This window comes from Phycodurus eques, chromosome 4 (assembly GCF_024500275.1).
Source record: "Phycodurus eques isolate BA_2022a chromosome 4, UOR_Pequ_1.1, whole genome shotgun sequence".
Lineage (NCBI taxonomy): Eukaryota > Metazoa > Chordata > Actinopteri > Syngnathiformes > Syngnathidae > Phycodurus > Phycodurus eques.
In genome coordinates, this window is record NC_084528.1 from 24696620 (window position 1) to 24711928 (window position 15309).

The following is a 15309-nucleotide window of genomic DNA, read 5'->3' on the forward strand; positions in this document are numbered from 1 at the left end:
TCTAAAAAAAAAAAAAAAAAAAAATACTCTAAAATTATGCTAAGATTCTGACATTTAGATTCCAACATTTATGCTTGGGAAAAAAAACAATTCTCAACAAGAAAAATATTCTGACTATATTTCTCGCAAAAATAAATATTTTTGTCAGAAAATAAGATTCGATAACTAAGATTATGATTGCTTTTTGAGAAAAAAAAAACCCATTTTAATCTTGTAAGACAACTTTTAAAGAGTAGGAATTTCAAAATTTCTTTAGGATTTTTTTCTTAGTCTCCAATTTATTTCTTAATCAACTGTTCGGGTAACAGAAAAATGTTCCCGCCCAAAACAATATTGATATTGATATTGCAATTTTTTCAGTGTGGCTCTAATCCTCCTCTATGCAAAACATTTCAGCATGAATGGAATCAAATTGTTTTAGCATTGGCCAGAGAACCATAGCTCCTCATGCATGCCACCTCACCTGGGTTCTGTTGAAGGCCACACGGGCGAAGACGGCCTGCGAGATGCCAGCCCGCTTGAGCTCGTCGCGGACCCACTGGTAGATCTCAGAGGACACCTCGGTGTTGGATCCCACTTGCGGCTCCAGGGGCTTTGCGTGCGAGCTGCGGTTGACGGGCGGGTGGTTGAGGTACTGCTGAGACAGCGACTGCTGCGCCAACAGCCGGTTGACTGCGTACTGCTGATTGAGGATCTGCGCCATCACCAGCTGTTGGTTGACCAGCTGGGGGCTGATGGGTGTGGACACCAGGCCCGGGTGGTGTAGGCCGGGGGGCATCTGCGGCTGCCGCCCGCCCGCTTGGGCCCCTCCGTGCTGCGGGGGCGGCGGCGGGGCGTGGGACAGCGGGGGCACAGGGGAAGACGGCGTCTGCTCCGCTGTACTGCCCGGGATGGGCTGCTGCTGCTGGGAGAAGCCCAGGTGGTTGTGGTTGGAGCCGGGCGGCGACAGATCGGACAGGCCATCCATCTCGACTGAAAGAAAATATCGGCATAACAGGTTCAAAATTGTAACTACACTCAATAAATGGGTCGGAAAACTGGGAATGGCATCTGGGAAGGCACTGGCTCATTTCCTAATCATTACATATGTGTCTATGACTCCAACTCCAAATGTTTAGGATGGACATCTCGATTTGGTGGTGCCCATTCTATTTTTCTTAACTAACCGTGTCTGTAAACCTAGTTTGAAATCCTAACGAGAGTCGGAAACTGTCATGTTCTGTGTTTTGGCCTGTTGGTGATGTCATTGTTAGCCTTGCCCTATCCCTCACCCGAACAACATCCTGTTTCTGGCATTTTATTTCGGTGACAAAAGTCTTTGCACAGCTTGTAACCAAACACGAGTCTGAAACCCTTATTTAAACACTAACCCTAGTCTGAAACCATAATTTGAAACCCAATCTTTGGTTCTGAGGCCACAATGTCAGTTAATGACAAGAGTTTGTTTCAAAGATGTTCTTAACTTGTAACATTGATTATCTTTGCTGCAAATGATGAATGTTTGCTTTTTTGTCTTTGGAAATGATTGTGAGGGGACCGCATTCATACGTGAACACCTCCGCACTCCGCATTCATACACCCTGATGAAAACGGCGTTACGGCGGCGAGGAGCGATGTATGTTTTAAGCAGATGACGAAGATTAAAAGCGTGTGGACCTTTTCCAAAGATCGTCTCGCCCGTTTCTCGACTGTCAGCGAGCACAAAGCGAGCGGCCGAGATGAGTCTATTGAGCATTTGTCAAAAATAAATGACGACGGGAGGGGGGGGTAAAGGGTTAGTGGGAGGAACAAAACAAAAATCTTGGTAATAATCATGTCTTCTTTTCCCAGTAATCCCTGCCATTCCCGTGTCTCTGATGGTATGACTTGTATGTGCATGTGTGTGCGTGTTAGTGCTGGGGGGCACTGCCATGAAAATTGAATAGAGAAGAGGAGCATGCATACAGGCCCCAAAAGGAGGGGGAGGAGCAGCAGGAGGAGGAGGAGGTGGTCCTCGTGTGGGATGGTGCCACAAAAGAGCCTGGGATTAAAGGCACAATGGGAACGTGATGTGGGCCGTGGGGGTGAAGGAGGGATTGAGTTGGTGAAGTTAGGTGAGAAATGAGCAGGGATGGTAATTGATAAGAATTTAGCGATTTCGATTCCATTTTCAACACTGCTCCAAACCTGGCCAGTCGACTGTAACAGTGTAAAATTAAGATTTTTTTTACCTTGAATAAATACTAACACGTAATTCTCGTTACTTCCCCCATCCCCCCAAAAAATAAAAATTTCCTCGTAAGATTATTTTTTCTCAAAAACACTATTCTCTAAAATTGTGACTGTGTTAAGAATCATTTACTCATTCTCTATTCCCTGATCACTACAGTAAATGGGGATTTTGATTAGGTGGACTATATACTTTATTCTCGGGCTGAATTAATCGAAGACTCACTAATCTTTTTACTATGATTTTTTTTATATCGTGGACTATATAGTTCACACATCAGTCAAATGAAAAATAGTTTTGAACACTACTAATTATGTCATTGCTGTCAATTACAACGTACTGCCTCAACATCGAAATGTTGAACAAATACATAGATTAGAATAACATTAAATTATTTTAGAAAAGCATACAAAAAAAGCACTTTATGTTCCTGTGTGTTGGAATGTGTTGATTTTTCTATGAGTGCAATGCATCATGGGATGCATTACTTTTCTAGTGACCACTGGTTTCACTACTTTTCAAAATGCAGTGTGGGATGCATATATAGGGAATAACCTGGACTCACTACACATTCGGACAGCACTATAAAATGGCCAACTCACCATACAGTGGATGGGAGTGAATCCCAACACAGCCATAGACTTAAAATAATCTATTCATCCATTTTGTGTTTGGATTTTAGTGGATGACTGAGTTTAAAAAATGACACAGTCAGGAATATTGTTAACTCTGGAAAATGGCATTTAATTGCATTTCAATGCAAAACAGTAGAAAAACTAATAGAGCAGACCTAAAGTTAAAGTGCCATTTTAGGACAGTATTGCCTTTAAATGGTTTCTGCGTGGCACCTGAAAATTCGGATCACATGTCGGAGGGTTGAAGAGCATCGGTGGTATGAAAACTCCTTTTGCACAAAACCACACTTATCAAGGCTTCCATTGGGTAGTTTTATTCCATGAAATTTGCCTCCCATCAGTCCTAGCAACGCTGTTCCATCCTTTTACTCAATTTTGGTATCCGAACTCTGGCGTTAATTATTTATTTTTATTTTTTTTTAAATAATTTGTTTGTGATCAATTAATCCCGATTAATGTGTGAAAGTCCGACCCCTAATTTAAACACAATGGCTTCCTTCATCCCAGTGTGTGTGTGTGTGTGTGTGTGTGTGTGTGTGTGCGCGCGGATATGTGCCCATGCTAGAACATACCTAGTGCATTAGCACGGGGGCTCTCGCGGAGGACGCACGTGCCCAGGTAGCCTTCCAGCTGGGAAGGTTGGCGGATGCCTATAAGAGGGGCGCGCATGCACACACACACACAAACACATACATATAGACACACACAAAGTGGTATGGTGAGGAAACAGATCACAGTTTAGATATGCCAGCCAGCCGCATCAATGACTAACAGCTGCGGGAAGTATTGCACAATGCTATGCAATCTATGCTACGAGTGGGCACGTCGAAAAGGGTGTGCCACATATTGTTCCCACGGCTTGACGAGACAGTGTCGCAACGCCGTGTTGCTGAGGCATTTTAAATTATCCACGCTGTCATCTCTACCAAGAAGAAGAAAGATTGTGCTACAGATTGCTAAAGTTAATATCTTACCATTGTGGCTAACATTAATGATTATCATTTAAAAAAAAAAAAACAGAACCCAATCCCCAGCATGAGTGTATAAACGATTCAGTCTTTTTAGAAAATATAAAGCATATTTCAGTGCTTCATGCAACACAGATGTGAAGCAGTTCTCAAAAACAGTATACAACTGAATGTTAGTTTAGTAAGTGTAATGCTATAATGGTCATGTATAGCTAAAAGGTGCCAGAAGTTGGTTGCTGGACTCCATGCAACACAGATGTGAAGCAATGTTAAAAGAAATGTACACCAAAACATTAGCTTGGGGATTTTAATGCTATAATGACCCTAAGCAGCTGGCGGGTGCCAGATGTTGGTTGATGGACTCGTTGCAACACATATTTGAAGCAGTTGTCAGAAACCGTGCTTAGACAACTAAATTACAGTTGAGTGATTTTAAGACTATGTTGAGCCTATTGAGTCCTATGGTCCTGGGCTGGATTGGCAGGTGCCAGAAGTTGGTGGACTCGATGCAACACAGATGTGAAGCAATTGTCCGAAACAGTGCTCATACAGATAAATATTACAGAAGTGATTTTCATCCTATAAAGAGTATATATGGTTCAATGGTCCTGGGCAGGAATAGCAGCTGCCTGAGGTTGGTGGACACCATGCAATACAGATGTGAAGCAGTTGCCAGGAACAGATCTTATTAAATGAAAATATATGTAAATATGTATTACTGCCCTAACCATGTTGTTGTTTTTGTTTTTTTCATTTTATAATGCTACTTGCTGTTCAACCTTAGCACTTCACACCATATCTTTCCTAGACTTTTTTCTTCGTCAAATTGATAGCACAAACCACAGTACTGTAGTTCTATATATACACATAATTGGACACAAATGACAGCTCAAAAAGATCCAGAAGCCTCCATTGGTTTGTGGCATGATTGGATAATATCAAAGCAAAGTCAGCTCAGCTGCTAAACAGTGCAGCGTAATCTCAAATTATTAGATAACAAGATAAAAATGTGTCGGCCGCTACATGTGACAGCAGCGAGACAAAGACACACTTAGTCAGACAACATATTGTATTAGTGTGTGTGTGCGAAGTACAAAAGTGTGTGTGTCACATTTTTGTAAAAACCCGCCCCGCCCAGTTCTGCTTACCCATCATATCCTTTGTCTTCTTGAAATGTTTATACCAGCGCCCGAATTCTTGACACTTTGCCGCCGACACATTTGCATAGTAAGTGCTGTTGACAATGGAGGAAATCATACTCTGAAAGACAGATTGATTGAGAGAGGCAGAGAGAAAGAGAGAGAGATATTAGAATCTCCTTGTGGAATAAATAAGTAAATAAATACAAAAGCCGACATAACGTTTGCACCAAGGACAAATAAAAAGGACAGTTACAACCAGGTAACTCAAAGTTAAAATAACAGTTCACAGATGCCAGAAGTTGGTGCTGACTCCATACAACAGAGATGTGAAGCAGCTGTCAGAAACAGTACTGACAGAACTCATTAGTTCAGTGATTTTAATGCTAATAAGCATACAAGGCCAATGGCCCTGGGCTGTGATCGCAGTTCACAAATGCCGTGCAACACGGATGTGAAGCAGTTGTCAAAAACAGTGCTTATACCACTGAATGTTAGCTCAGTGATTTTAATGCTATGGTGACCATACATGTGCATAGTTAAATGGTCATGGGATGGAATAGCAGTTCAAAAGTGCCGTACAACACAGATGTGAAGCAGTGCAAGAAAACAGTGCACCTACAACTAAATTTTAGTTCTGTAATTTTCATGCAATATTGGCCACAGGCAGTCAAATGGTCATTGGCTAGAAAAGCAGTTCAAAAATGCCATATAACAAAGATGTGAAGCATTGCAAAAAAACAGTGAATGGACAACAAAATTTTAGTTCTGTGATGTTTATGCAATATTGACCACATGCAGTCAAATGGTCATGGGCAGAAGTTAGCCCAGTAAGCAGTTAGCCGAAAGTTGGTGGCCCCCATGCAACAAAGATGTGAAGCAGTTGTGAGAAACCCATCCAAACAGGGATTTTAATGCTATAATGACTGTATACAGTCCAAAGGTCACATGCTGTTCACAAGCGGCAGAAATTTATATTGACTCCATGTAACATAGGTAAGAAGTAGTTGCTAGAAACACTGCTTTTGCACATAAATATTACCGGTAGTTCTGTTATTTTAATGCTAGAATGACAATATACAGTCCAAAGGTCCGGGACTGTAATGGCAGTTAGCCAGACGTTAGTTACCTCCGTGCAACACAGATTTGAAGCGGTTGTCACAAACAGTGCTTATATGACTTACTACAGGATTACTCCTCTGCTTTTAAACCTATCATGACTGTCCTGTATGTAATCAGATGGCCCTGTGATGGAACAGCAGTTCACATCTCATGCAACACAGATGTGAAGCAGTTGTCAGAAACAGTGCTTTATCCATGTAAATACTGTATTAGTTCTGTGATTTTAATAGCAGTCCCCAGGTGCCAAAGGTATCTGTCTGCTCTATGCAACACAGGTATTTGTCAGAAACAACACAACGACACAAAACGGCAATGACAGTACAACAGAGCAAGGCTGCACTATGAGAGCAACGCAATCAAGAAAAAGGCAGGTGAAACACATCAGGCATGCAAGCAGATTGGGTCTGGTACAATAAAGTAAAACTGACACAAGGCCTTTGTCTGTTTTCCTTTTTATCAAATGCCACCGAGTTTGTCTGGAGTTTTCCTTTCTTTCTTTTTCATTGTGAGGAAAAGTTGTGCATCTGTTGAATGACGAAGAGATCTTTACCTTCAGAAGACCGCCACATAGTCCTTTAATAATAATAATTGCAGCAGCTGGTTTGGTTTGAACAATCTGTTGGGAAGTCAGACTTGAAGGAGTTGGCAGGTCGCGGCGACCGTGTCGGCTGCATACTCCCGTCTCATCCCGTCACATTGGACCTAACGCCCTCCTCCTCATCCTCACCTTACTCAGAGATAAGCAAATAGATGCTTCTCCTCCTCCATAGTGGCTTTTCATTATTAAAATGAATGTTTTAACACCCCATTGGCCTCCGGGTGAATATCAAGGTTCGCGCGGGAGGGGGAGAAAAAACACTTTTCGATCGTCATACATATTCAAAACAGCCCGACCATCTGTTTTCAAATTACAGGTATATGCCTTCTTTATCATTTTCTGTAATGTATGCGCTGGGGGAGGTTGTTGGCGAGCACAGCAAGCTCTGCTGCGACGCTGATGATGCTCCTCGGCAACAATGGGAGGTGATCCCTCGACTCCTGACCTCCCAGTCACCCCGTTCACTTTATTTTTTCAGAACATACCGCATAAGGGTGGAAATGTGTGCCAATTGTATGCAAACAAAATGGGGGGAAAAAAATCCATCCCCCGAGCAGCTGGTCCAGAATGTGCTACTTGAGTGCCGACTAGAACTATACTCCACTCCTATTAATAACGGTGATTCAACTATGAGAACATACAGTCACACTTTGGACAAGAAGAGTAAACAAAATGGGAAAATAATCCATCCATCTAGCGGCTTGTCCAGAATGTTGGTACTTGAGTGCCAACTAGAACTACACTGCCCTTCATTTAATAACCGTGAGTCCACTATGAGAACATACAATCAAACTTTGTACAAGTGCCAAAAAAACAGGGGGGGGGGGGAATCCATCCATCTAGCAGTTGGTCCAGAATGTGCTACTCGAGTGCTGACTAGAACTTCACATCACTGCTATTAATAACAGTAATTCAACTATGAGAAAATACAATCACACTTTGCAAACAAAATGGCGGGGGGGGGGGGGGGGGTATCCATTCATCTCACAGCTGGTCCGGAATGCTGCTACTCAACTGCCGAATAGAACACCCCACATAATAGTGATTTAACTATGAGAACATAAATTCATACTTTGGGAAAGAAGCGCAAACAAAATGAGGGGGGAAAAAATCCATCCACCTAGGAGCTGATCCCGCATGCTGCTACTCAATTGGTAACTAGAACCACACTACACTGCTACAAATAGCAGCGATTCCGCTTTAAAAACGATCACTTTTTTAAGACAAGAAGTGTCTGTCATCTGTGATGTTAATGTTTGTCAGGGATCAATAAATAAAGATGTTTTATTTTAAAACGTAGCAGATGAGCAGCTGGTCTGGAATACTGTTACCCGAGTGCTGACTAGATCGAGAGAGAGAGTCTGAATTTTGCTACTTGAGTGCCGATTCAAACTAAAATACACTGCTATTGATAACAGTGATTCCTCAGTGAGAACTAAAATCCCACGTTAGACAAGAAAGTGTCTGTCGTCTGTGACGTTAATGTTCCCGAGAGTCACTAATTTCCCTCAGAGATCAATAAAGTAGTTGAAGTTTGAAAGTTTTGGAGGACTAACTTAGGTAAACAAAGTGTTTTTCTCAAATTCAGTACATAAATGAGTGTGAGTATGACATCTATGCTAAAAATATATATATATATATATATATATATATATATATATATATATATATATATATATATATATATATATGATTATATCTGTTCTTTATTTTAATGCTAGAATGACCATATTCAGTCGAATAGTATAGGGCTGCAATAGCAGTTGATAGGTCCCAGACGTTTATGGACTCCATTCAACACAGATGTGAAGCAGTTGTCAGAAACAGTGCTTTAACAATTTCGGAGGACATTTCGTGCTCAAAATTGGACGCGAGCAGGATGAGGCACATTCGGACATGCGGCGTATTACAAAGCCGCCTTTTGTGGCTCCGTTGAAAAGTCTTCATTCAATTTGAGTGGAGTTGAGTGGAGGGTGAGCGAGGCAAAATATTCCTTTTAATGGCTCATACATTTATGCATGATGGCCTTCTTTATTTTGTCCTATTGGATTTTAGCCCCTTTTATCTCGGCTTTTAATGTCGTGAGTTGGAGCGAGGCTGCCGCTCCCTGCGCTATCTCTTCGTTTAGCCTCCCCGAATCCTCCTCCAGCCACCTGTCCATGTTTTATTTACAGTGTATCTGGGCTAGGGGCTCCCTCACTCTCTCTTATTCGCTCTCTCTCTCACTCTCCCCCCATGCTTTTCCAAGGCTGGCTCGTCCTCGTCGCCATCTTTGACACAGATGTTCTAATAAGCGCTGCTCATTAATCAGCCGTCTCCCTCAATACATCACGCCGGCTCTCTCACGGGGGGCCCGACCTCGTGTTTGTGTGTGCGCGACACTCAACAACAACACGCACACACACACACATACATACATTTACACACACACACACACAGACACATTACAGGACCCTGTGATGACACCTAGGTGCCATTGGGAGGGTTCTGCTACAACATGTCAACAGGTAACATGGTTCTGCCCCTGCACGTGTGTGTGTGTATGTGTGTATTGTGTAGTGTAGCGCAGTGTGTGTGTGTGTGATCGCGATCAGCAGCTCACTGCGCTTATCAGCAGGACCAAGAAGTGGCACTGGGCGACTATCGGGCCCCAACATCTACGCCGTTCCCATCAGGGGAGACAGGAAGTGTGTGTGGTACAGCGTCTCACACACGCACGCACACAAAATGACAGACGAATTAACACACTTTCACAAACGGACACACACACACACATTCCAAATCAGGCAACGAGCAAAATTGCATTCGCGACTCTTGCCAACATCACAGATCAATTATGCCATCCACCACAACCGGAGCAACCCACACATACATATACGCAAGGATATACGCACGCACGCAGACACACACACACACACACAAACACAAACACACATACACGTTAAAATGGCATTTTGATGACTGTCTGCAGCTGGTACATAAGTGTGTGTCTGTAGATTGAGGGGGTGGGGTGAGGGGGTTTCGAGCTCGTTTGTTGCCATAGTTTCTGTCAAAGTGGGCAAAGGGGGGCTGCCAAGCTTGGTACCAACCAACCACAGCACTAAGCCCTGATTGGCTGAATGAAGCAAGCGGGATTAGCACGCTTTAAGCCTCTGATGTAGCGGTCGTGGCTAACCGCGTACATCCCATTCGTGGATATTACACCTTCGACATTGCTCTCCAGCGTATGCACAGATATAACTCAGGACTGAAAATAGTGAAAACTGTGTTGCTCGGTGCATTTTTTTTTACATTGTTTTGAGGTTAAAAAAATACCATAATTTGAAAACATCTTTTGGGGAAAACAAGCATTATCATACCGCCTGTGGTGAACGTTTACATGACCTACGAGGTGGTATTTGTAAGCTTTTCCAATGTGAATGCTGCTGCTCAAGTGCTGAACAGAACTAGAAGTAGAGATCAAACCTCTCCCATTCCGCCGTAACAAGTCCCCTGTTCAATGCAGAAAGCTACAGTAAACACATACGAATTGTAATAAATAAGAAAGCAAAACGTTTCATCAGTAAAACAATTTAGACTGCTTTCTCTCCGTATGCGAATGCTGCTACTCGAGTGCAGAATAGAACTGGAAAAAGAGATTGTAGCTCTCCTGTACTAGTTTTTTTTTTTTTTTTTTTAATTTAATCCTTTTTTTTATTCTGACCATTTTCCAATGGCAGCATTGTTTTGGGAAGATATCCATCCAACCCTTTGCAACCTGAGGCGGGAAATACCCTGGACTGGTTGCCAGCCAATCGCAGGGCAAATAAACATCGACAAACCAGCATTCGCACTCACATTCACAGCTATGGACAATTAAGTGTCTTCAACGAAGCTAACATGCATTATTTGAGGATGTGAAAACCCACACAAGCTTGGGGAGAACATGTAAACCAGATCGCAGAACTATTAGGCAAACATGCTAACCACTAGACTACTGTGCTGCCATTAAAGAAACATAGGGCAAAAAAATCAATGTTGCCCGCATGTGTCTCACGTCTTAACTCACACTGCGGGTCACGGTTACACAGAAGACAAGCCAAAAATGTGTTAGGTCGCACGGAACTCTAGCGAGATGACAGATGGCAAAAAGCATGTACTGTAGATGTACGCCGTGTAGATTGTGACGAAGGTGCAAAGTCAAAAGAAAGCGTGTTCCCTTCATGATCCTGGGTTGCGTCGACACCAAGCTACACACAAGCTGTTCCCTCTGGATAATAGAATAAAAATATGAACTTCATATGCAAATCATCATCCTCTCTGCACTTGGTTTCTAAAACAAAACTAACGATGCCTTGATAGCATGCTGAACATGACTGATATGAGATGGGAGAAACTCTCTCTGAATGTTGAACAAACTCCATGTTGCCCCAAAACTATCTCCTGAACGCATCCCAGATTTTAAAAAAATTAGCCCCCTAAAGCCACTTTCACTTAGCAACATGAAATTTTGTAGGGATGCCTATCATGAGTTAACCCACAAAAACGACTCAAGAAGCCATTCCCGAAAACACACAGGAAGTTGCCATTTTAGTGGTAATTTCGAGGGATTCTTCAAAAGTTAACTTGTCTGCAGGGTAGCACCCTCTGGAATTAAAAGAAAATTCAGCCCCCCAAGCCAGTTTCACTCAACAACATGAAACATGGTAGGTACTGTATGTCTGTCCATCATAAGTAGACCTACAAAAATATTCTCAAGAAACCATGTCTGAACAGACATGCCAAGTTCGCTATGTATTTTGCTTTGAAGTTGCCATTTTGGGGTAATTTCCATCCATCCATTTTCTGAGCCACTTCTCCTCACTAGGGTCGCGGGCGTGCTGGAGCCTATCCCAGCTATCATCGAGCAGGAGGCGGGGTACACCCTGAACTGGTTGCCAGCCAATCGCAGGGCACATACAAACAAACAACCAGTCGCACTCACATTCACACCTACGGGCAATTTAGAGTTGTCAATTAACCTACCATGCATGTTTTTGGGATGTGGGAGGAAACCGGAGTGCCCGGGGAAAACCCACGCAGGCACGGGGAGAACATGCAAACTCCACACAGGCAGGCCCGGGGATTGAACCCCGGTCCTCAGAACTGTGAGGCAGACGCTCTAACCAGTCGTCAACCGTGCCGCCAAACTGAAGCATTCTTCAATTTAATTTAAAATTAGTGTATATGTGATGATAATAAAGTGTGTGTGTGTGTGTGTGTGTGTGTGTGTGTGTGCACGCTTTTCTGAGCCTTCTTCACATATGGACCGTAAACAGGGTGATTACCAGACTGGGCTGGGCTCCGCCTGAACGCCACCCAGGGACTCTTTACATCATCAGAGCACTGCTCATGCCCGGCTAAACACACAAATGCACCGCCGCAATGCTAAATCACACGCACACAAAGACATACATAAACTACACGCATAAACACACACACACACACGCACACACACACACAGTGCACAAGAAGGTCTCCAGATGACCATAAACCTGTACTAGAATGAGAGGAGATCTGGTTGCACATCCACTGACAGTATGCAACACAATGAAACACAGTTTGGACTCACATTTTGTGCATATGCATTGAACTAACTTTGCATTGACACACACACAGAAACACACAAATGCAGACACAGAGATATATGTCCGTTTCATTGCAAGGAGTCCAGAGCTGCCTCCTTGATATAGCGACTGGATGGCCTGTTAACAAGATATATGCACACTCGACAAACATACCCACATACCGAGTGTGTATGTGTAGGTAGCTATTGCAGAGTAAGTTGCGATATTTTGCCAACTATAATAACACGATTGCGATATAATGGCTACATTGGGGGAAAAAAAACATCTAATGGCAGGAATGTGTGGCTAAGATTCTCATAAACCAATGCTTCTGAAACTGGGGTCCGTGAGCCATCATTTTTATTTGAGGGTCCTCAAAATAATTCACATTCAATTATCGTGTCGTATAATTTCAAAAAGCGCATACTTGCATATGGGGAACAGCGGCCAATAAAATAAACATAATAAACCAATGACTCCTCCTACAGTAGCTTTGGGCCAATTAAAAGGTCTGATATGATTGTGATGCATTATCACATATAAATCTGACACTGCTGCATCAATAAAGACAGGGCTTGTTTTTGAAGGAGAAGAAAATACATAATAGGAATGAAGTCCAATTTTTGGGAGAACTAAAGGAGTACTTTTTGGAAAATATTTTTTTAAATATATATTCTTAGAACATAATGTGTATTGTTTAAAAAATAGTAGTATTTTTTTTTCAACAAAAAGCAGTGCATTTGTTATCTTTGTTAGACAGTAAAGGGGTATTTTTCAGAATAAGAGGCTTAATACTACGCGGATAAAGTTGTATTTTTGAAATTCATGTTTAAATGTGACTCTTTCCTTATTAACTTTAGACTTTGTCATAATATTATGACCTTATCAGAAATATATGCCTTTTCGTTCAGATTAAGACTTTTCATCGCAACAAAATGTCTTTGTTTTTGTAAAGATTATTACTTTTTTGTTCTTAAACATGACATTTCCAATATATTAGAATTGTCTAAAAATGATGAATTTGCGATAATATGATTAGGACTTTTTTTCTTGAAAAAAGGCAACCTAAATTCCTGTGGTATTTAGGGGTTCACGTGTTATCGTTTTTGTTTTTTTTAATTGGTGTTTTATGAAGCGGATTGGAATAATGTATTCGCTTTACGGGCCCATGGACCCAAAATGTTTGAGAACCCCTGTCCTAAACCTATTTAAAATAAGTTATTTCAGTCACTTGGCTATCCTCATTAACAATACTAGTTGGCATATTATACTGTATGTAAGGCTCATACGTTCGCGCAATGGGCAACACTAAATGTGTTTGTAGTGCCACCCAAATCCTGTTGGAATTTTTGCACATTTTGCTTAGCGCGCTAAGCGCATAATTAGTTGTGTTGCTTGTTCCATTGAAGCATCATCCTTACATGTTACATCTGGTTGTAAGGTGACTAATCAGGGTTTCCAATGATAAATAATACAAGTGGTCTTTTAAAGGGTAAAAATAGGGGTCCTGAACACAACCCCAAATTGGATTGACATGTCCATCAAAACAGGACGCACGAAAAGTCTAAAGAACTCACACCACAAAACTGATCAGGAAGCCCGATATTTTTTGATTAAAGCAACTATTTTTTATTACAAACTCCTACTAGGCAATTTACCCAAATGAGTCCCAATCTAAAGCAGGCATCCCAGACAGAAGGATGATGCGAAATGATCAAGCTTTTTTGCTTACTCTGTCTAATATGTCTATAATAATGTCTAATAATATGTTTACCATTTTGTGGATTCTCGGAAAGTTAAAAAAATTATTATAATAATAATAAAAAACTTGTCCCTGACCCCAGTTTCACTGAGCAACACTAAATTGGGTGGACATGTCCTTCAAAAATAGGACCCACCAAAAAGTCTTAAGGACCGATGCCTGAAATTGAACCAGGGAGCTGGACATTTTGGTCAGCCATTTTGGGATTTTAATTCGCCGAACTCCTACCAGGGAGTTTCACTTCTGGTTTAAATCTGCATAATAATAATAATAATAATAGTATTTCAGTCAGTTAAATCTGCCCATCAAATATACCTTTCTTGCCAATAATCTGCTTAATACATTAAGTTGTTTAATCAAAGTTGTTGTCACTTGGTTTATTTAAGTAACTGCAATCGGTTAAGTTTTCAGTGTTTACGGAAAAAACAAAAATGTTCAAAACACGCTTCTTTGGTCCTTTAGCTCGGAGAGCTATTGTAACAGATCAAACTCAGGGCATTTGATAATAATGTAATAATCAGTCAAGGATAAAACCGAGAGAGTGGTGCAGGTGTGTGTGCTTTTGTGCAGCAAAGCCGGGATATTTGTTGTGCTAATATTATTTTTTTAAAGGGGGGGGTAATAAGCAGACTGGGCTTCAGCACCTGTGATAAGGGGCATTCTTTAGCCAGAGAGCTCTGATTCATGTCTTTGAGTAACTCCTTGAGGGCGTTTCTTACTGTAGAGTGGCTCCATTGCTCAGGTGGCAGGTCCTCCAGCTTAGGACAACTGTGGAGGAGAAAAAGAGAAAAGTGGGGTAGGGGACAGGGGGGCATTTGAGAAGATAGGAATAATGAGAAACAATTCAGATGGAGAGCAGGCAGATAGCATGGATAGCACTGATTCTATCTTGAATTAAATTATATGAGCCGCAATTCAATGTCTGACATGATTTAATCTTCATTTAAGCGTTTGGACAATTCCCTGATATGTGGGATAATAACAGCAATCTTTTGAAATCTGTGGAATAACACTGACCAAAGACACGACACAGTAACATCATGTGACCCTCTGATGAAGGCAACAGTAGTTTGCCGAAACATGTCGGGTAAACCTTGCTACTAATGGTATAAAGTGGTGCCTTGACTTAAAAGTGGAATTTGTCTGTGACCACGCTTGTAACGAAAAACACTGGTATCTCAAATCACCTAAACCCATTCATATGAATGGAAAGACCATCAATTCATTCCAGACACCCATAAAACCCCAGGTTTTGGTCACGTTTTTTGTTTTTGTTTGTTTAATTAAGGTA

The 15309-nt window shown here is 41.7% G+C and overlaps 1 protein-coding gene across 5 annotated transcripts in view; it reads right to left on the minus strand.

Moving 5' to 3' along the window:
• Window positions 1-15309, minus strand: part of satb1b (SATB homeobox 1b) — a 90533-nt gene that overhangs the window by 36639 nt on the left and 38585 nt on the right. For 3 of the 5 annotated variants that reach the window (XM_061674761.1, XM_061674762.1, XM_061674760.1), the window contains exons 5-8: window positions 14663-14786; window positions 4961-5072; window positions 3417-3494; window positions 464-972 (exon numbers count right to left, since the gene is read on the minus strand). In XM_061674761.1, coding sequence (XP_061530745.1) covers window positions 464-972; window positions 3417-3494; window positions 4961-5072; window positions 14663-14786 — 823 coding nt within the window. The remainder of the gene's footprint in view (window positions 1-463; window positions 973-3416; window positions 3495-4960; window positions 5073-14662; window positions 14787-15309) is intronic. The other 2 variants (XM_061674764.1, XM_061674765.1) reach the window with 2 other exon arrangements.